General features: G+C 34.5%; 1 protein-coding gene, 1 non-coding gene and 1 pseudogene across 2 annotated transcripts in view; all 3 read left to right on the forward strand.

Moving 5' to 3' along the window:
- Prex2 (phosphatidylinositol-3,4,5-trisphosphate dependent Rac exchange factor 2) overlaps positions 1-21,082 on the forward strand; it is a 310,793-nt gene that overhangs the window by 232,124 nt on the left and 57,587 nt on the right. The window contains exon 35 of the mRNA XM_063257426.1: positions 1,713-1,827. Within this exon, the coding sequence (XP_063113496.1) occupies positions 1,713-1,827 (115 nt within the window). The remainder of the gene's footprint in view (positions 1-1,712; positions 1,828-21,082) is intronic.
- LOC134477895 (DNA repair protein complementing XP-A cells-like) lies at positions 1,836-7,580 on the forward strand (annotated as a pseudogene).
- Positions 2,013-2,119, forward strand: LOC111753298 (U6 spliceosomal RNA). Its single transcript, XR_002789389.1, has one exon. It is a non-coding gene; the product is annotated as a U6 spliceosomal RNA (small nuclear RNA).

The raw sequence follows: 21,082 nt of genomic DNA on the forward strand, positions 1-21,082 counted from the left end.
GTGCCAGTCAGGTTCCACAACATCAAGGAGTGAAAGACTGAACCAAAGGAAGAGGTTAGGAGAGTTTTATTTGAAATAAGGGGAGAAAAGCGCCTAGATTTTCAGGATAAGTTGGTGGATAAGGTGATGCTAATTAAAGTATCCCTGAGGGAGTCATGTATCCATGCTCATTCCATCTTCATCTTGAGGCCTGGTTTTCTTCAGATGTACCTTTAATCACAACCCTCGTGTTTTGTTTTGTTTTGTTTTATGTTTTTGTTTTTGTTTGATGCTGACTTCGTTGAGGGCCAAGTTTCTCTCTGACTGTGTGTTAATTTCTAACTTAACTGCCTATAATAACGTGACAGTTCTTAGTAAGGGTATACCCTTTAAAAATAGATTAACAAGAGCAAACAAATGGATGTTTAATGACATACCTCATGCATATATTGAAAGATAGCCCCCAAAATTGAGAAGATTTTTAAGGAGGTAACTTCAAAATTAAGGTGGTCCCTCTAATCTGTGTTTTTGCTTTCTATGGTTTCAGCTACGTAGTCAGCTGTGGTCTTTAAATATTAAATCAAAAATTCTAGAAATAATTCATGACTTCTGAATTAAACATCATCGATAGTACTGCAGTGTGTTTTAACCCAGCTAGGACATGAATCCTCCTTTTGTCCAGCATATCCAGGCTTGCATGGAGCACCTGCTGGTTAGTCACTTAGTTGATTTCTGCAGACTTGTGCTTGTGTTTACATAATCCTCATTTTACTTAATAATGGCTCTAGAGCACAAGAATAGTGATGCTGACAAAGGGAAATCCAAAAGGGCTTCCTTTAAATAAGATGAAACTTCTTAATTTAGTGAGATCTAAAGTGAGAATAATTCTTCTACCTATGAAATTATAAAGAAAAAAATTGGTGCTAATTTTCAAACAGTAAAGTTACATCTGCAATGTGATAAAGAGGATGGAAATGGCATTATATTGTGTATGTGTGCACAGGAAAAACCCAGTGTATGTAGGGTTCTACACTGTGCATAGTTTCAGCCAACCTCTGGAGGTTTTGGAAAGTATCCCTTCAGAGAAGAGATCTACCTACCTTATATTCCTTTATTAACTATTGAAATAAAGACAGAATAGAAAGAAGACTCAATTATAAGGTTACTAGGAAGAGCACAGAATAAAGAGAATAATGTTTGTTCTGCTGATTTAAGTCAACATCTCCATTGATCAGTCTCTTAGGATTTAGTCATCTTTCTTTCTTGATACCAAGAGGGAGATACACTTCCAAGTGAAAATTTCTTTGTAGGTACAAAATTTTTCTACAAAAGGTGACCTCCACATTGTTTTCAGAGTTTCTCCTGTGTTTGCAGTTTCTCAAAATAATGAGCTCAAAATAATCCTTCTGCCAAAGAAGAATATTTTGGGGTGGCATATTCCAGTCTTCTACAGTGCATACAAATGTTTTAAAAATAGAAGACAGTCTAAACTAGAAATTTTCTTTGCATACTTAACAGAAAAATTTGATGACATTTTGCTGTTTGATGTTTATTTTGAGAGCAGAAGAACAGTGTTTGTTCATTTTTGGACTAATTAAATACAGTTTCTTTCACAGATATGTAATAATCTTGGTGCTATTTCATGAATAGTCCAATAATCAATACAATTTGACTAAATATGGAAAAATTGAGTTATATAATTGCATAAAAAGGATATTATCCTGTTTACACAGCATTGGAGAGCATGGAAGGATATTACTACAGAGACAATGTTTCAGTGGAAGAATTTCAAGCCCAGATAAACGCAGCTTCATTGGAAAAGGTCAAACAGTACAACCAGAAGCTCAGGTATGTGATCCTGAGTTTGTTTGTTTGTTTTTAGGTAAGTTTCTGTATTATTAACATGTGAAAAGTATTTGTGATATTTTTATTGCATGATTATTGGTAATCATATTTATTTTGATACAAATTCTTATATAATGTTTCAGTTTCAAATATCCTAGTGGCTACACATATTCCAAATAAAAATAACTGTGCTCACTTCAGCAGCACGTATACTAAAGTTAAAATGATGCAGAGAAGATTCGAATGGCACCTGTGCAAGGATGACTCACAAATTCGTGAAGCGTTCCATAGTTTTGCTCCTGTGGTTAATATCAGGCTAATAGTTACTACAGTTTGTCAGTAACCAGGTTGTGCTTGAGCCTGTTGTTACTGCTAACTGTACTACTTTAATAGGATGTTACCTGTTATATTTAGTTTTTCTCCTCCATATGACAACATTTGGATTATAAGGGTTCATAATCGTCACCATAATCCAGTACCAAAGGAATAGACCCTGAGTCAAGTAGAAGGAAACTTCACATGCTTACTATACTGGGAAGGTAAGTTCTTGGGATAGACATATATACCAAGAACCACTTATATATCCTGAAGACATTTCCTAGGAAAGCCTCAGTCCCAGAGAGGAAGCTATCTAACATAAGAAATCTACATACATCAACACAGAAAACAAAGTAACATTAAAAAATAGAAAATAGAAATGATAAGACAAAAAAGCAAAATGTAACCGCAAATGCAAAGCCCATTCAGGACAAGTGCAGAGTACAAAGAGATAGAGAAAATCAGAAGCCAACCACCCAAACAGAAGTGAAAAAACAAATAGAAGAGGCTATAGGAAAAAATACCCTCCACCATGGACTGTGCCAGCACGTTGGCCAAGCTGTGGGCCCGTCTAGCGCGCAGGGACAGGCTGGAGACGGGGGGAGATTGAGGTGGCATCTCTGGAGCCTGTGGCTTCAGAGCAGCCAGTGGAGCTGCCTTCCTCCCCGAAACTGCACCAAGCAGCCAGCAGAAGCTGCAGGGCGCTGGTGCTATGCGAGGCCCAGTTGGCGACCAGGCCCTATCCAGCGACAGAGCTGCTGTAGCTGCTGGAAGGATGACAAATGTAAAAGCAACCCCCAAAATCATTGACACCAAAGGGGGCTTTATTTTGGAACTGGAAGAAGAAGAACATAAAGTTGGAAACAGTGTTCATCAACCAGGACCAGTTATGGGATTTAATTACACAATATGTGAAAAATGTGAGAATTTATGGATTCCTATCTTCTGAATCACTTTGGTTTGACAAGTTGTGGTAACTGCAGAGATCCTGATGAGAAACATAAGCTTATTATCAAAACAGAAGCAAGATAAGAATACCTTTTTAAAAATTGTGATTTAGAAAAAAAGAGCACCAGCTCTTAAATTTATAGTGAAGAAGAATCCTCATCATTCACAGTGGGGAGATATGAAACTCTAGTCAGGAAGGACTAGAAGAAGCAAAGGAAGTGAGACAAGAAAACCGAGGAAAAATGAAGCAGAAGAAGTTTGATTAAAGAGAAAGAATTGCAATGAGAAGTAAGCAACAGTGTGTGGAAAAGAGAAACAGTTGCTCATCAACACATGTATGGACCAGAAGAAAACTTAGAAGATGACATGTTCCTCAAGACTTGTACTGTGTGTGGCCATGAGCTGACATATGAAAAAATGTGATTTTTATTTCAGCCAATTTCGAAACAGATTTTTATATTTAAATAAAGGAAATTTAGATTAAAGAAGGAAAAACATTCTCAAAGATACAGAAAAGAAATAACAATGACAATGAAAGACATAAAAACAGACACATGAAAAATAGAGCTTGGGAAAACAATGGAAATGCAATCATTGAAACAGGTCAAAAACAGAAATACAGGGGATTAAAAACTCCATTGAAAGTATAAGCCACAGGTTGAAAGAAGGTAAGAATAGAATGTCTGATCTAGAAGACAAGCTTGCAGTAAGTGACCATAAAAAGAAACAGCAAGAGATCACACACAAAAAATAATCTAACCGTTAAAATATGAAACAAAGAAAAGCACCGTTAACTAGAGTCAGTGAGAAAGCCAAAGTCAGTGCAAAAGCCATTCAGAATCTCTTCACAGAAATAATGGCAGAAAACTTACCAAACACGGATAAAGAATTTGACATACAAATAAATAAAGCATATAGAACTCTAAATAGCTATCATCAAAATAAGTTGATACCAATGCATGTAATAATAAAGAGTCCAGAAATTCAGCACAAGAACAAAATATTAAAAGCATCTAGAAAAAAGAAACATCACCTATAAGGGAAAGCCCATTAGAATTAACAGCAGACTTCTCAACACAAACCCTCAAATCAAGGAGAGCTTGGAGTGAGGTAATTTAAGCTATAACAAAACACAATCTTCAATATGGACTGATGTACCCTGCCTGGAAAGCTATTTTTCAAACTTGGTGGAGAAATAAGACAAGAACAACTGAAGATTCATGGCCACCAGGCCAGCTGTACAGAATTCTCTGAAGGGTGTTATTAGAAAGATTCAAAAACCACAAATACAAGAGCACCAATAGAAAAAAGATGCCACGCAGGGCAAGTAATTTAGCATAGGCGAAAGATAGGGAACCAGAAACAGGAATATAATATGAAAAAGATAAGCCAGTACCTTAACAGTTATAACCCTCAATGCAAATAGTTTGAACTCATTAATCAAAAGAAACCTCCTGGCAGAATGGATCAAGAAACAAGATGTAGCAGTATCTCATATTCAAGAAACACAATTAACCCATAACAAAATTCATAGACTAAAAGTCAAAGGATGAAAACAATTCTCCACACCTCAGAAACCCAGAAAAAACAAGGATAGTTATCCTATTTTTAACTTTAGCCAAAACTGATCAAAAGAGACAAAGAAGGTCACTATATGCTTGTTAAGGGAAAACTCTAAGAAAAAGTGTGTGTGTGTGTGTGTGTGTGTGTGTGTGCGCACACACACACCAAACACTGGTATGTATACCCCATTACATAAAACAAATATTAATAGACCTGGAAAACCAAATACACACTAACACAGTTACACTAGAGAACATTAATACCCCACTTTCACAGATAGATGAACTAGACAAAAAATTAGCAAAGATATATCAGAATTAAACAAAGTGTGTAAACATACGGACTTGGTAGATGTTTACAGTGTCCCACTCAAAAACTTCTCATATGGAACATTCTCCAAAATAAACCATGCATGTAATAATAAAGAGTCCAGAAATTCAGCACAAAAACCAAAATATTAAAAGCATCTAGAAAAAAGAAACAAATCACCTATAAGGGAAAGCCCATTAGAATTAACAGCAGAGTTCTCAACACAAACCCTCAAATCAAGGAGATGGTTTCTTTTGCAAATCATGGTTTCTTTTGATTAATGAGTTAAAACCATTTGCTTATTAACTCACAAAACATGCTTATGTAAATGTAGAGGAACTGAAATCATCCCATGCATACTATCTGACCATAGCACAATGAAAGTGGAAATCAACAACAACAAAAAGAAATCACAAAAATTATACAAACACATGGAAATCGAACAGTACCCTTCTAAGCAACCGATGAGTCACAGAGGAAATTAAATATGAAATTAAACTATATATAATTAAATGATAATGCCCATAATACCAGAACTTATGGGATACAGTCAAAGCAGTCCTGTGAAGGAAATTTATAACAATGAACTATCACATCAGGAAAATAAAAAGCTCAAATAAACAATGTAGTATTGTACCTCAAACTTCTAGAAAAAAGAACAAATCAACTTCAAAGCACAAATGAGGAAATTATAAAGATGAGCAGAAATTAATGCAACTGAGACTACGAAAACTGTACAAAGAATGTATCAAGAAATTGGTTACTTGAAAGAATAGAATTGAAAAAAGCCACTAGCAAACTTCACCAAAGAGAGGAAAGAAAAAACATAAATTTAAGTAATTAGGAATGCAAAGGGGGAAATCACAACAGATCCTACAGAAATTCAGAATATCACCAATACCTACTACTAGAACTTATATTGTAATAAGATGGGAAACACAGAAGAAATGGACAGATTCCTAGACACAATCCAACAGTCAAAACTAAAGCAAGAAGATATAAAAATTCTAAATAACTCTATACCAGCCAGTGAAATTGAAAGTATAATTTAAAATTTACCAACAAAGAAAAGTCCAGGCCCTAGTAGATTCACTGCTGAATTGTACAAGAAATTTAGAAAAGAACTGATGCCAGTAATGCTGAAACTCTTTAAGAAAATCAAAAGAATAGGTATACTTCCAGAATCATTTCCTGGAACCAAGTATTACCCCAATTAAAAAGCCAGAGAAGAACCCAATCAAAATAGAAAACTACAGGGTAATCTCCTTTATGAACATAGATCCAAAAATCCTAAATAAGATAATGGCAAACATAATGCAGCAAACCAATATGAAGATCGGGCACTGTGACCAAGTAGGATTCATCCCAGAGATGCAGGAATGATTTGACATACACAAATCAATAAATGTAACACACCATATTAACAGAACCAAAGATAAAAATCACATGATCATCTCAATAGATGCAGAAAAAGCATTTGACAAAGACTAAAACCATTCATAGTAAAAAACCCTACAAAAAATTGACATAGATGGTCTTTACCTCAATCCAATAAAAGTCATTTATGACAAAGCAACAGCTAATATACTAACCAATCAATAACTGAAAACTTTAAAATCAGGAACAAGACACATTCTGTCACCACTCTTATTCAATATCATTCTAGAAACATTAGCCAGAGTAATTAGAGAAGAGAAAGAAATAAAAGGAATAAGGATAGGAAAGAAAGAATTGAGTGTCTCCTGAAATCCACGCCATGTTGGAACTTAGGACTCTGGGAAGCCAAGCAAGCACCTCCCCTCCCTGGTAAGTGGAGGCAGGGTGGCAGACTGCAGCCCTTCCAGGGGGAGAACTAGCAGTATCTCCGGAAATCCATGCCATGTTGGAACCGAGGATGCTGTGAAAGCAAATGACCATCCTGCCTCCCTGCTTAGCAATAGTGAACCTACTGCTACATGGCCTAGAGTCAAATATCCCACTTCCCCTATCCTCCTTCTCCTTCCCACCCCCCACCCATTAGCAAATGGAAACCAGAAACCTGAGTATCTCCTGGGAGGTTGACCATAGCAAATAAGGGGGACTTCCTTCTACCATTTCTTTGAAGGCAAATATTTTTATTACTGTTTTGCTCTTTTCTGATTAATGTTACTGCTCTATTCAATATTCTGTTTTGATAAGTTCTATAACGTTCTATATGTCATCTTATTTTGATATACATGATTGAAAGAACAACTATTATAAAGGTAACAAAATATACTGTGATACCTATTACTGTTATCCTGGTAACCTGCTGTGAACTTCTGTACCAATTTCACTGTACAATCTTAGTTGGCTTTATTCTGACTTCTTCTGTTGTATACTTTCAAAATGAAAACGAAAAAAAAAAAAAGGAAGAATTTAAATTATCATTATTTTCTCATGACATGATACTCTATTACATAGATGATCCCAAAAAGTCTACCAAAAGACTTGTAGATTTAATAGCCAAATTCAGTAATGTAGCCCTAGAGAAAGTCAATACTCAAAAATGAATAAAATTCCTATACACATGCAGCAAACTCACAGAGAGGGAAATTAGGGAAGCCATGTCCTTCACAGTAACATCTAGAAAAATGAAATACTTAGAAATCAGTCTAACAAAGGAAATAAAAGACCTTGAAAACTACAGTGCTCTAAAACAAAACAAAACAAAACAAAACAAAACAAAATAAAACAACCCAGGAGATTGAAAAGGATATCAGAAATGGGAAAATATTTCTTACTTATGAATAGGAAGAACCAATGTAGTGAAAATGGACCTATTTCCAAAAATTGTATACAGATTTAATGCAACCCCAATCAAAATAGCATTACCGTATCTCACAGAACTAGAGAAAACATTCCTAAAATTCATTTGGAACCATAAAAGACCTAGAATAGCAAAAGCAATTATGGGCAACAAAAACAAGCCAACAGCATCACAACCTGAAACTTAAATTCTACTACAAAGCTACTTTGATAAAATTAGTATGGTATTGTGGCAAAAAAATTGACCTGAGGATCATTGGAACAGAATAGATGTATGTTCACTGGAAGAAAAAAGTCTCTTTAGTAAATGGTGCTGTAAAAATCGGCACTCCACATGCCAAACCCACCTCTTTCATCATGCAGTAAACTGAAATCAAAATAGTTCAGAGATTGAAATGTTAGAACAGAAGCACTCAGTCTCCTAGAAGAGAAACTAGGTAGAAATCTTGGAGACATACGCGTGGGAAGAGACATCATGAGCAAGACTCAGACTGCACAAGAAATACAAAGAATCAACAAATGGGATCACACCTTACTAAAAAGCTTTTGCACAATCAAATAAATCACCAATAGAGTAAAAAGACAGCTCACAGAATGGGAAAACAATTATAGCTAGTTGTCCCTCAGACAAAAGTCGTATATCTAGACATACAAAGAATTGAAAAAAAATCAGACTCCTCAAATTCGAAGACCCAGTCCAAAATACGGCATCTGAGATGAACGCATACTTCTCAGATGAAGATATACAAGTGGCAAATAAATACATGAAAAAATGTTCAACATCATTGATCATCCAAGAGATGCAAATTATAACATCTCTGAGATTCTGTCTCACTCCAGAAAGAATGTCTATCAAGAAATCAACCAATAACAAATGCTTATTATATATTTAATCCTCTCATTTTATGTTCATTAGAAGCAAAATAACATGAAAAATCCAAAAAAGTTCTCTCAATTATTTTTTTTATTTTAAAGAGAAAAAATAAAACAAGAGTTTTTAAAAGAGCCTAATAAGGGAAAAAGGAATCCTTCTTTACTGTTGGTGGGAGTGTAGACTAGTACAACCACTGTAGAAATCAATGTGGAGATTCCTTTTAAAAATGTAGGATTAGAGATGCCATTCAACTGAGATATTCCCCTTCTGAGTATCTCCCAGGAGAATTGAAAACATCATACCACAACAATATGTGTGCACTTGTGTATATAACAGCACAATTTGTAATACGTACGTCTTGGAGACAACCCAAATGCCCATCAACCAAGGAATGTATAAAAGAGATATTTCTTTTATATGATGGAGCCTTCAAGAAGAATACACTTGAGGTAAATGGTAAATAGGTAAATGGATACAACTGAAGACCATACTTACAGGTGAAATAAATCAGACTTGCATGTGTGAACATCATATTGCCTCACTAGTGTGAGAATCTGAATGCATAAACAAGATCCAAAATGTACAGTATTTATTGTGACTTAGAAAGAAACTGTTCAAAAGAAAAGAACTACTCTGATGGGTAAAAGAGAAAAGATGTTAGGGAAAAGCAAAATATATGTATACATACAATAAGCAAAGATACTTATTGGGCTAGTTTCTCTTAGTTCATTGAAAAGAAAGATTTGTGCTAATATTGTTTAGACAGTATTTCATTCCTGTATCTTGTACTCTGAGTAACTACTATAAAGATAACAATGTCCAATGTATTAATCATTGTTACTCTCGTACTAGCCTGTTTTAAAAACTCTTGTTTTATTTTATTTTTCCTCTTTAAAATAAAAAACAAAAATAATTAAAAGCTTTTTGAATTTTTCATGTTATTTTGCTTCTATTGAACATAAAATGAGAGGATTAAATATATAATAAGACTATTTCCAGTGAAAACATCTTGACATTTTAGAGTTCAAAAGGAAGCTTGGTAAATTAAAGGAGAGTAGATTCCCTCCTGAACTGTTGAAAGCCAGTATCTTCTCCCAAGGAAAAGAGTATGCTTCACATGAAGACAGGACAAGACATGTCATTGGTATTGGAAAAATAGGCTCTTTCAAATAGATATATGGATTTCACTTAATATCTTCTAATAATAGTGAATGATGACTAGTAGGGAAAATTAATCTCAGACAGTAAAGGGGAAATTAATTCAGAAGCTTTAAATTTTTATATTTATTAGTACATGTCTCTTACAAATTATTTTACTGACATCCATATTTGAAATTACTGGACACTTAATTATTTTTTACAGTTGTAAGTACCAGTCCAAGACTTCATGCATGCCAGGAATGCACTTTATCACTGTGTTATATCCCAAGCTATAAGACTTATATTTTTTAAAGCATATTTTTATTCTACCTTGAATTCTAATAATTAAGAATAATCTTGTGGCAGTTTTAAATTTTTGTTTATACCATGACCAAATTATGAAGATAAATTTCTTTGTAAAATGCCCAACAGTGCGTATGTTGCTTCTGACCAGTGTGTAGGCCTTTCTTCCACTAAAAATGGTTTGCCTCTTTCCCATATCACAAACCTGTCCTGTCTGTTAGGTCCTCTACTTCATCCACCATCCTATCATTTTCTAAAGCTCTCAGACTCAAATACTGAAGATCTTTTCTGATTAATTTTCTCTTCCTCTTTAAATGTGATTGAGGATACTGATGATTCTGACTGCCCTGTTTCATTTTTAGATATTATTTCTCAAAGTCATGTAATAAACTGACTCTTTTCATGAGAAAGAAAATAATAACCTTTAATTCTAACAAATACGCCTCCTGAGTAACAGTGACTTACGCACCTTAAGTTCAATCTTTGAAAATCGTGACAATTTTTGTCATAGAAGAGAAGTTGCCTTCATAACTAATAAAATCTGTTTTTCAGTTATCTTTCAATGGAGAATCCAAAATCATAGGGTATATGTGCAGAGTGCATGAGCCTGAGCATACATCCCTAAACACCAGTTTGAGAAAATAGAGAACTGCTACAGCATCCTGACTAATCTCCTAGTCTCTGAGCACTGACGTCACATTAATCTCAGGATTGTGCTTCCATTTCATGACCTTTCTGCCCTCAGGGCTTTAAGGATTTCTAACTGCCCATCAAAGGAGTCTCAAGCTCCTTAGTGATTATCTTTCATGGCTTCACCCTACACGTCTTTTCTCTGTGGGCCAACTTTCTTTCCTAAGCATGTGCAGTGTAGCTGTCCTTTTTGATGACTCCTTGTCCTTCACCAGCACTTGCTTTTCTCTGTCTCCAACTGTTGATCAACTACATGTAGGATTCAATGTTCTACTCTTGTAGATTCACATACGTAAAATAACTTTGAAAAATTTTGGTGCTGGAGTGAATCTGAGCACTAGCGCTCCCTACAAGATTAGAATGGTGAGCCAGAACTGAAGATGAGTACTAGATTCACAGTTCTCAAAGGATAATCCAAGTACCAATATCATCTGCAAATGTGCCAGAAACTCTGGGGTGGGCCCAGAAATCTGAGTTGTAACAAGCTTTCCTGATTATTCTTTCACATAGTCAAATTTCCGAGCCACTGTCTCACACCTAGGTGAGTATCTCATCCATCTCCAAGCCGTTCATTTTGCTTTATGATTAACATCAGATTCACTTCTTCTTCTTCTTGGTAATACAGTTATGTGTACAGCTTTCTCATCTTTATTGCAATGTAAGATTTTTGAGATGAGGGATAAATTTATCTTGGTGTGCCATTGTGTTTATCAAGGTGCTTCTGTATAAATAACTCCAGAAATGCATGTTTAGTTACATTAAAGTACTTAGGTATAATTGGCAGAAGCTATTCTTACCCCAAGGATCTTCTTTTATCAACAGGAATGTATATTTGTGTAAATGTAATACTTAATAAGCTATTTGTTAGTGATTCTTTAGGAATAAAATAGCACATGATTAATAACATGCTATTTTATTTCAGTAATAAAACACTTTAATGTCACTTTCCTTGAAAAAAGCATTTTTAAACTTATAAATTCTTAGTATAAATTGAGTGTCCTTCCCAGCAATGACCCCCTGTTGTGTATCAGATTTCATTTACACTGGAAGGCAATTATCTTCCTTCTTTTGTCCAATACTGCATTCTCTTCCTGCTTGTTTCTTGAATGAGATAGATATTCATTAACCCTTAATGGTTTTGGTTATTGTATAAGCTCAAAAACTTCTAAATTGCTCATGCACAATCTCTTCATGGTTTGCACAGCCAACATTGCCATTTCAAGAGACACTTACTGCTCCTCTTAAAAACTAGCCCCATCATCTTTCCTCATGACACTAGAGGCCTTTTTCACACTTGGACTTAAAACTGTTTTAGCCTAGACATTAACTTATTTACTAATTGGAACACAGAAAAATCCATTTTGAAAATCCTCCTTAGACTTACAACAAAGCTGTTTGACTAGGAAACATATTTTAGATTATAAATTTTAGAAGCCAAACTCAAAACTAGCATAAGCAAAAATAATGCATTGGCATAGATAGATACAAGTTCCTTAGCAATACCGTTCCTCTGTTCATTTATTGACACTCCTTTCCTCTGTGTGGGCTTCCTTTTCAACTCCCTTTTAGCCTCTTTGTTTGTGTAAAGATGGTTACTACAAACTGATGTTATGTTTTCAAAAGACAAGGTGCTCCCAGCCCCACCAGCATTGGCAAAGGACTGGGAAGTGTTTATTAGCCAAAGTCAGGGCATCTGTTCATTTCTGAATGGGCGCAACACCACTGATCAGTGAAAGATACTGAATAAGCCAAAACCAAGGGTTCTATGCTTGACAGAGAGATTGCTTCAGAACAGCCACGGATAGATAGAAGTAATTTCCTACTTAAAAGGAAATGATAATCACAATCTTATGAATAAATCAAGAGGCAGTCACAACACTGTACTAAGTGAAATGTGTGGAATTCTTAAAAGCCTACTGAGCTCCGTGTTAGCATCCCCATTTAAAGAGGAGCTTAATGTTACCTGAATCATAAGTGATGAAACTGGGATTTAAATCAAAGACATCTTTTTCTCTTTAATGTCTATATTTTATGCTATATAAGGCAATCCCAGTGACAGAATGAATGCATATTTTGCACAGAAAGCATGCACAGACAACAAATTCTCTTTTACTGTATGCTGGTGTCAGATATAACCCCAATTAGTCTGATTCTGGACCAGCAGTCATCCATTCATGCAGTGTAGCAAAAGTTGCCACTTTTGTGAGAATATATAATATAGGAAATAAAGTAAATTATAGACACAGTATTTAAGATCATGAAAATTACAGTGAAGAACATATAAAACAAATTGATACCAAGAAGTTGTTAATTTGGGAGACATTAAGGATGACTAATGATTAGATGGTATTTGAACATGAGACTGAATCATGAGGAGAAAGCCTTGCCAAAATATGAGAGAAGTTTTTTTCCAAAAACAGTGAGTTGATGATGTCTGCACATAACAGGAACAGGCTGATCATAGTAGAGTAAAGGAAAAAAAAAAAAGCCAGTGGATTCTAGCACAAAAAGAATGATACTTGGTGAGAGATATGACCAGAGCCTGATTATGCATGGATATAGATAGCCCTTGTGAGAGTTTTGGATTTAATTGTAAGGCAGTGGAGAAGCCAGTAGAAAATTTTCATTGAATTAATACTGACCTTTTGTATTTCACGTATCAAATGCAAATAATATTCAAAATGGTTAAAGTTTTCACAAGGGCAGTAAGTCATTAATGAAGTGAGCTGAGACCAGCCGGCTCCCATTTGCCTCCAGTCTTCTGTAGAAATAAAGACTGAGAGCTTCTGGGGAGCCCTGCCATATGTGTGGTGACCCCAACCCGAGTTTCTTGAAGATACTCTAGTGTTTTTTTCCTTTTTTAGTACTTAAAACTTTCATTTTTATTCCCTCTGGCCATGAGCCATCATCTCCATTAGCATCATTTTCCCTGCCCAACTTATGGGTAATTTATCATTACCAAATCCTTTCATTTTAACGCATGCTTTCTATTGACAAAAGGCACCACTATGTTGTGACTGATGAGATAAATTGTAAATGTGAACAGTTTTCCATGTGTCAAAGTCGTCCTTGAAGCTTCATGAGCCTACATTATTATTTTTAAATACTATTTTTGTTATACAGAAAATAGAAAAAAGAATCAAAAGAAAACATTCTATATTAACTGTTGACATCATTTATTATTTTCATAAAGTTACAGTTTTCTACTTCTGATTTGGTGTATCTACATGTAAATTAATCATATTTTCAGGATGAAAATAAAATTATTCAAAGCAAGTATTCTTTTCAAGTATGTCTTTGGGGAAATAAATAGAACATTTTCTTTAAATGTTTTTTTAAAACCCACATATATTTTCTATAAGAGGTGAAAGGAATTTATTTTGTTAACACGGTCTACTACACAGAATCTAATCTAAGTGCTACATATTTTGGACAGTTTTTTCAGCTTAAAAATGTCAACCAGAAATAAGTGTTTTGACTGTTTCCATGATTACTCCTCCATGAATATATCAGTTCTCTCCATCTGTTTGGGTGTGTATGCACCCATGTGTATGCACTCCTGACATGGGCAGATATGAAAGATGGCATGGATTTAGTGCCACTTCACATATTTAAGTGCCACTTTCAAATGGCAGGGGAAGATGAAAGGAGAGTAGAACTTCAGCTTCTGTGCCTTTATGCCCTGTCCGTGGCCCTATGCTTGTAGCATCCTCTTCTTTTCTCCCTTCATTGTCAGCACACAAAATACTGTTTCCTGTTCCTTGATCTGATAGCAGGCAGTATATCCAGGCTTGAAATAGAAATGTTTGTGTACTGCTGATGAACATCTGTGAAAATTGCTTTAAATCAATGAGAGTATATAACTTTAAAATTGGGGGACAAGTAAATGGCAGAATATAAGAGAATATTAATTAGCATACAGAAATTTTTTTCTTATATTCTTAAATTTCTTTTTTCTTAAATTATTTTTCTATACAAAGCTTCAGCTTTAAAGTTAGCTGATATGATTTTTTAAAAAAATTAAACAGAGTACTCCATGACACTTTGTCTCCTCCATTGCATTTCTGTATTTTTCCCACATTATCTTTCATTGAAGTTGGTTTTTGTTTGGTTTTAGATGCTTCCATGTTTTGGTTTCTCTAAACTGTTTTTTTTTTTAATGAACATCCAATTCCTGCCAAATTGAGAATGCAGAATTTTTAAGCTTGTACATTTTGTTTTCTCTAAGAAATGATTCTCCCATGACAGGAGTCTGTGAAGAATTTGAATTAGTTGTAATGCTTAAGAGGTTTTGTAGCCTTCTTTTCTATATATGAAATATAGGAATGATCTACCATATACAAAATACGAGTTATGCTTAAATGCCAAGTTCTTGTACTAAGTAAAATTAAATGAAATCCTGGATACTAACATTAGTTCAGCAAATACTGCTTGCCTTTTCTGTATCAAGGACATCACTGCATATTCAAGGCACTGCAATAGCTGCCTGCTAAGAACAATCTGTAGTTAAATACCATATAGTTTCCCTAGTGTAAGAAATGGTAAGAGTACATAAGATTTTATGGTAATCATGATTCCCCATTACATTGCTTTGAAGCCTTATAATGTTTTCATTCATTAGTTGGAATGGTTTGATTCTGGTTTGTTTGATTTTATTATTTGTGATGGTATGAACAGCTATTTTGAAGAAATAAGACATTATGACAACCACTGCTGATTTAATATCATCTTGCTTTGAAGTTTTACCATGCTTTTGTTCTTCTAATTCCATTGGTTCTATCATGTTGTATTTTATTGGATTTTAATATGTATGATAGTATAAACAAATTTTTTATGGAAAATGAGATAATACAGTAGCCATTGTTCATTTTCAGTTATTTGATTCTGAATGCCCTATAATACTTTCATTCTCTTGAATGGTTTTATACTTTTACTATGTTTCATACTATTGTATGTGAAGATATTCTCAACTATTTCAAAAAAAGAGACATTATGGTAGCTACTGTTAATATCGGGTTGTCTTGTGGTGAAGTACTGTGTTGTTTACATTGTTCTGATCTGCTTTGTTCTGTCCTCTTTTGTCTTAATCTCTTTAAAATAAAGAAAATTAAAAATCAATCTGTAGCTTATGATAAATATGAAAAAATTCAATAATTTATAAACATATGAGACTAATTATGTAAAGACATTGGGTACTATTCATGTGTTTAAGAAGGCGATGTATCTTGATTGGGAATGGAATGATGGTTGATGGCTTCAGGAATGAATTACTGAAGAAATGACTTTGGAGCTGAGATCTGAAAGTAAAATTGAGCTTATGGTGCTCAGGAGAGAGGGCATGGAAGATAAACTTGTGAGGAAGGCAATTATTTTGTAGCAGATAGAACATGTGTGAAATCCTAAAAGGGGAAGGAAAAATTGTAAGATATACACAGGCTTGAGTTCAAGTGAAAGGGGAAAAGAAACTCTCTGTAACTAGAATTCATATGCTCGTGTTTACCCCCTTTACCATTTGGCTGTTTCTAAATTTCTTTTACCCTAACCTTCACCTAGGACATACTTTAGCACCATTACCATTTGCTGAAGAACATAAGTACTAAGGACTCATCTCAAATTTATCTTCCTGCAGGGTGCCTTCAATTACAACTTCAGCTGAAATTAATCATTTTCTTTGAAACTTAACAATCTCTTTGGTTCCTTTTCTTTTGGCTTATATGTTATTTACATACCTATTTCTATAGTAGGAAGGCAACCAGGTCCTAGCTGTACATTGTACTTAGTACATAGTATTATATAAATAGTTGGAAATCATGTTAATTACAACACATGATCATATTTTGTGATATTATCAGTTTTCTGGAATTTATTCAAATATTCAATCCAGTTTGTTTTATATCCAAAAATTTTCAGGCTATTTTAAAAGTACAGATGCTGACTCTGCTGGAGACCTCTTCAGAAAATTCATCAGCAGAGCCAACGTTCATAAATTTCACATGAGACCAAATCAGATAAGTTGAAGTTGTAGCGACACATTGAGAGCAACATATCTCCTTTTTATTTAAAAAGTACTATAATTCTATTAAATGTCTCCACCTTTGGTTTACTAAGAATAAAATATAGCTGCATATATGTTATGCATGTAATCTGTTAATTCATCTGGGCTGTACTTACTCTTATTTGAATTCAGAATAATTGATTTTCTCTGACAGTTATTATAACTAATATTCATTTTAATTTTACCTTAAATAAATTATAATGCAGTTATTAGATAAGATCAGCACAGGAAATTAGCATCACTTCACTAAGTTTTGGCTTTTTAAATGTAGGTCCTGAATAGTGACAGTGTTTATAAGGATGAACAGATAAACTGACAAATAGAAGCAGATAAAATCATGCTTTTGTTCAAAGCATCCTTTGAAAAGAGTCATCTCTAGCTGGATGCTAAGAAAAGCTATTGTTTTTTATCTCCAAGCTAAGAAAAGATGCTGTTTTTACCAAAGCTAAAGAAGATCAAAGTACTGTGTGCTCAGAATTTCTTTTTAAATAAAGAAGAGCTGGAATTATCAAATGGAAAATAAGCACACCCCAAAGAATGAGTTAGGGAAATATATTCTGTGAGGAAAAATTCTTAGTGCTTATAGAAGCAAGATTGATTTTTATTTTTAACTCTGCTGACTTTTCTATGTGATCACAAGGACAATCAGTCTTAAAAAAATGTATTCATGGCATCTTAGTAAAGCTTTTTGGTGAGTTTTTTTATTGCTTTTGTTCAGTTCTTTTTGCTGACATTTCAAACTTCTTTTGTGAATGTACCATGGAAGATGAATGAATGATTATAAATTATCTTTTGAGAGCTTTACCTCTATACCAGTCTGGAACTTTAACTTGTTTTTAAAGCTTTCAGTACAAAAGATATGATTTCAACTTATAAGAAATTAATGTGAATATATGCAAACTCATGATTTAAATGAATAATAGAGCACTATTTTGTGAAGATAGCTGCCTGTTCAGATAGACCAGTTGGCCTGAGGGCAGAGTTCTAGCTTATGTAGTTCCAACTTTGTGAAGTTCTGTCAGTCACTTAGGAAAAAAATAACTTTTTTCTGGGTTTTTGGAATGTTCAGCAGGAATGAGTCAAATTTTTGTTGCCTGGCCAATTCCTGCTCATCTTTTTGGACACATCTCAGAATTCATCTCACCACCACGAGGTCGTTCTACTTCCCCAAAATGAGTGTTTTTCTTAGCATTCTCTTATGTGTATTGCGTAGAATTTATCACATCATGTTTTATGTTAGTGTCTTGTGTTTCTCCTTTTCTCTTTCTTTTTCTTGTTTACTCATTGGTGAGAAAGTATAGATCATTAATACATGTCTTTATGTATATAAATGCCCAAAAGTTAGGACACCCAAACCAAGATGCACAATATAAATAGTGACAGCCTCCTTTCCAATGTACTGATAGCTTCGGTAGACACCTAGAGAATACTGTGAACTTTGATGTCATTACTTGATGGGTCTTCTGATCCACCCCCATCCTGTTTTGGGAATGATTCCTTATGATTCATCAATATTTATTTTGTACTATATGCACTTAATGTGTAGAACCCTGGAGATACAGAAAAAATTGAAGGGGAAGGAAAGTAAATGTAACAAGCCACTTTGAAATACTCTGCTGCACACCATGGCAAAAGTGAAAATGTACCCAGAAACCATACAAAAGGAGCATGTAGGGAAGACTGAGGAATTCAGAGGCCAGGACAGTTCTGACAGGTGATACTCTTAGGCCAATTGGAGGAGGGAAGAGATGCTGTTTCAGTGTAGCACAGAACTATAGAGCAGAAAGTAAACCAGAAGAGGTTTGCAGGATCAGGCCACAGTAAGCCTCAGATGCCAAGATACCTATAAATGAAGTTTACATGACTTCTAAGCAGAAAGATGATGAGCAGGGGTGATATATTTTAAACGGTGTACCCTTTTGGTTCCATTGAGGACAAATTAGTGTTAAGAACAGAAACACAGGGTCAGAGACACAGGTTATGAAGCTATTAATACAGTTCAGACAAGTAGCTACCAGGACCCTAACTTGAGAGAAGTAGAGATACAGTGGAAGAGGAGAAGAGGGACTGAAATACATGAAATCCTACTACTACTTAAAAATAAGAAGTATCTGGGAATCTGATTCTGAGTCAAGCCCACTATTATATTTCCATGAATGAATGTACTCATGGAATCTTACATGTTGTCAGAGAAGGACGCATCTACATCAATTTTAAATGCCAACCAAATGCATTATCACTCTATTCTTGGCATCAGATTCTAAAATAAAGTGTTAAAATATATACTATATAATATTATATGTAATAACATGTAATAATTATATGCAGAAAGTAACTTTATGCTATGATTGCATATAAAATGTTTTGATAGAATAAAACATAACAGTAGAAAATTTTCATTTAAGTCTGTTCAAATATTAAGACATTTAACCATAAAATATGAAAGCCTATGGCCCTCTCTCATTCATAGCATGTTTCATACAGTTGGGTACACACATTAATAATTTAAAAATTTCTTTGATGTGCTTGTTTGTGTAGACTTGGAATTTAATCTATTTGAGACATCAATGAACTCATATATAAAAATCCTAATCTGCATTCAGAAAACACAATGGAAGATAATAGATTAAAAAATCTCTCACTAGTTATAAGGAAAGATGTTTTCAGTTAATTTCTTATGACATTCATTACCTTTTGTCTGAGCCAGTAGAAAGAAAAATGAAGTAAATATGCTTAGCAGGCTAATGGCATTTAGGTCATGGTAGAGGGAGTTTAAGGTAAATAAGAAAGTATGTAGTGACATGAATGAGAAGAAACAGGATAATGATAGGAAATTACTTGCTGCTTTTATCTATCAGAGAATGGACAGTCTATCAAAATTGGATTCCAGTCCTCATTTTTCCAATGACTACCTGTATGAATGGGGGAAAGTTCTTAATACCTCCAATCCTGTTTCCTTGTCTGTCCATTTGAGCTAGATTGTCATGATTGTCCTGAGTTTTGTCTGAGAAGTCCAGTCTCCAGTGTTTTCTTATCACACTGAATAGCTGATGTGTATCTGAAAATGCATTTCATAGGCTTCCTGCAGAGCATATAATTGGAGAGAAAAATTAATATCAGGAGTTTCTTCAAGGCACTACTACGTGTTGGGGTAGCTGGTGTCACTGCCAAGTAGGAAAGATATAAAAGGAGCTCTCATAAAACAGCTATGTATTACCTGGAAGCGCCTTATTGGTACTCAGACATCTGCTGAGGATACAGATGCTGCATTTAATGTCACACTGGAAAGCCACACAAAAGTAGAGGGTCTGATGAACTGTTTAGAAGGATGCGCTTCTGAGCCTGGATTTATCACAGACTGGAAAGATGTTTTCCTAGATCTGCTAAGAACAACATTGCAGAGGCCTTGTAGCCACCCCTAATTGAAATACTGGAAAAAGGACTTTTTAGGCAACGTGTAATTGCAATCTAGTTAAAAAGCTAGATTTTTAACTAGAGAGGGCCATAGGCTTTCATATTTTATGGTTAAATGTCTTTTTAACCATAAAATCACATGCAGGTCTGTACAGTTTAGACCTTGAAACCCAGGTAGTCAATAAAATGTTGCTATTAAAGTCATTTTTGTTGAACAGTCAAAAATAAAGTTATAAATAAGAGATTCCTATTTTTAACATCTCTTCATGTGCTTTGGTCAGATATTGCATGTACCAGTATTTAAAGTGTTTAACATGAGAAATAGGCTGTGTTCTTGCTTCTTAAAGTTTGTCATCTAGATTGGATGACAGTGGGGTTTACAGGAAAACTGTAAACTCACCTTGTGTTCATTTCAATAGGCCTATGGTAGAACAACTTGGGTAACTTGTTTCATTATCAACTGGGTGAAGTTTGCTGTTCTTATATTCCCTTTCTACTATCTTTACTTCCTTCCACATATCTGCTCGGTGTTTCTACTTCCCTTCTGTTTCCCTTTGTTTTCTTTCTACCTATCTCTTCGTCTCATTTTATTTATATACTATTTTAAATACTTTGGTTATCATTAATGTTTAATTTTTCTCTAGCCATATATTTTATGCTATCTCTCTTAGGTTCAGGAAAAGATAGAGACCATTCTCATTAGTTCATAAGTATAATCCAAGTTAAAGATCTTAAATGTGGATGCCACTGGTAGTTGCTCTGTTCTCCCAAAGCAGTACTAGGGTCTGAACCTAGCACTCAGAATCCAGAACAGACTGAGTGGAAACTCTCACATAGAGACCTACCTACAACTCAGT

This window comes from Cavia porcellus, unplaced genomic scaffold, assembly GCF_034190915.1.
Source record: "Cavia porcellus strain 051 isolate PalLab524CR breed Dunkin Hartley unplaced genomic scaffold, mCavPor4.1 scaffold_10, whole genome shotgun sequence".
NCBI classification, from domain to species: Eukaryota; Metazoa; Chordata; class Mammalia; order Rodentia; family Caviidae; genus Cavia; species Cavia porcellus.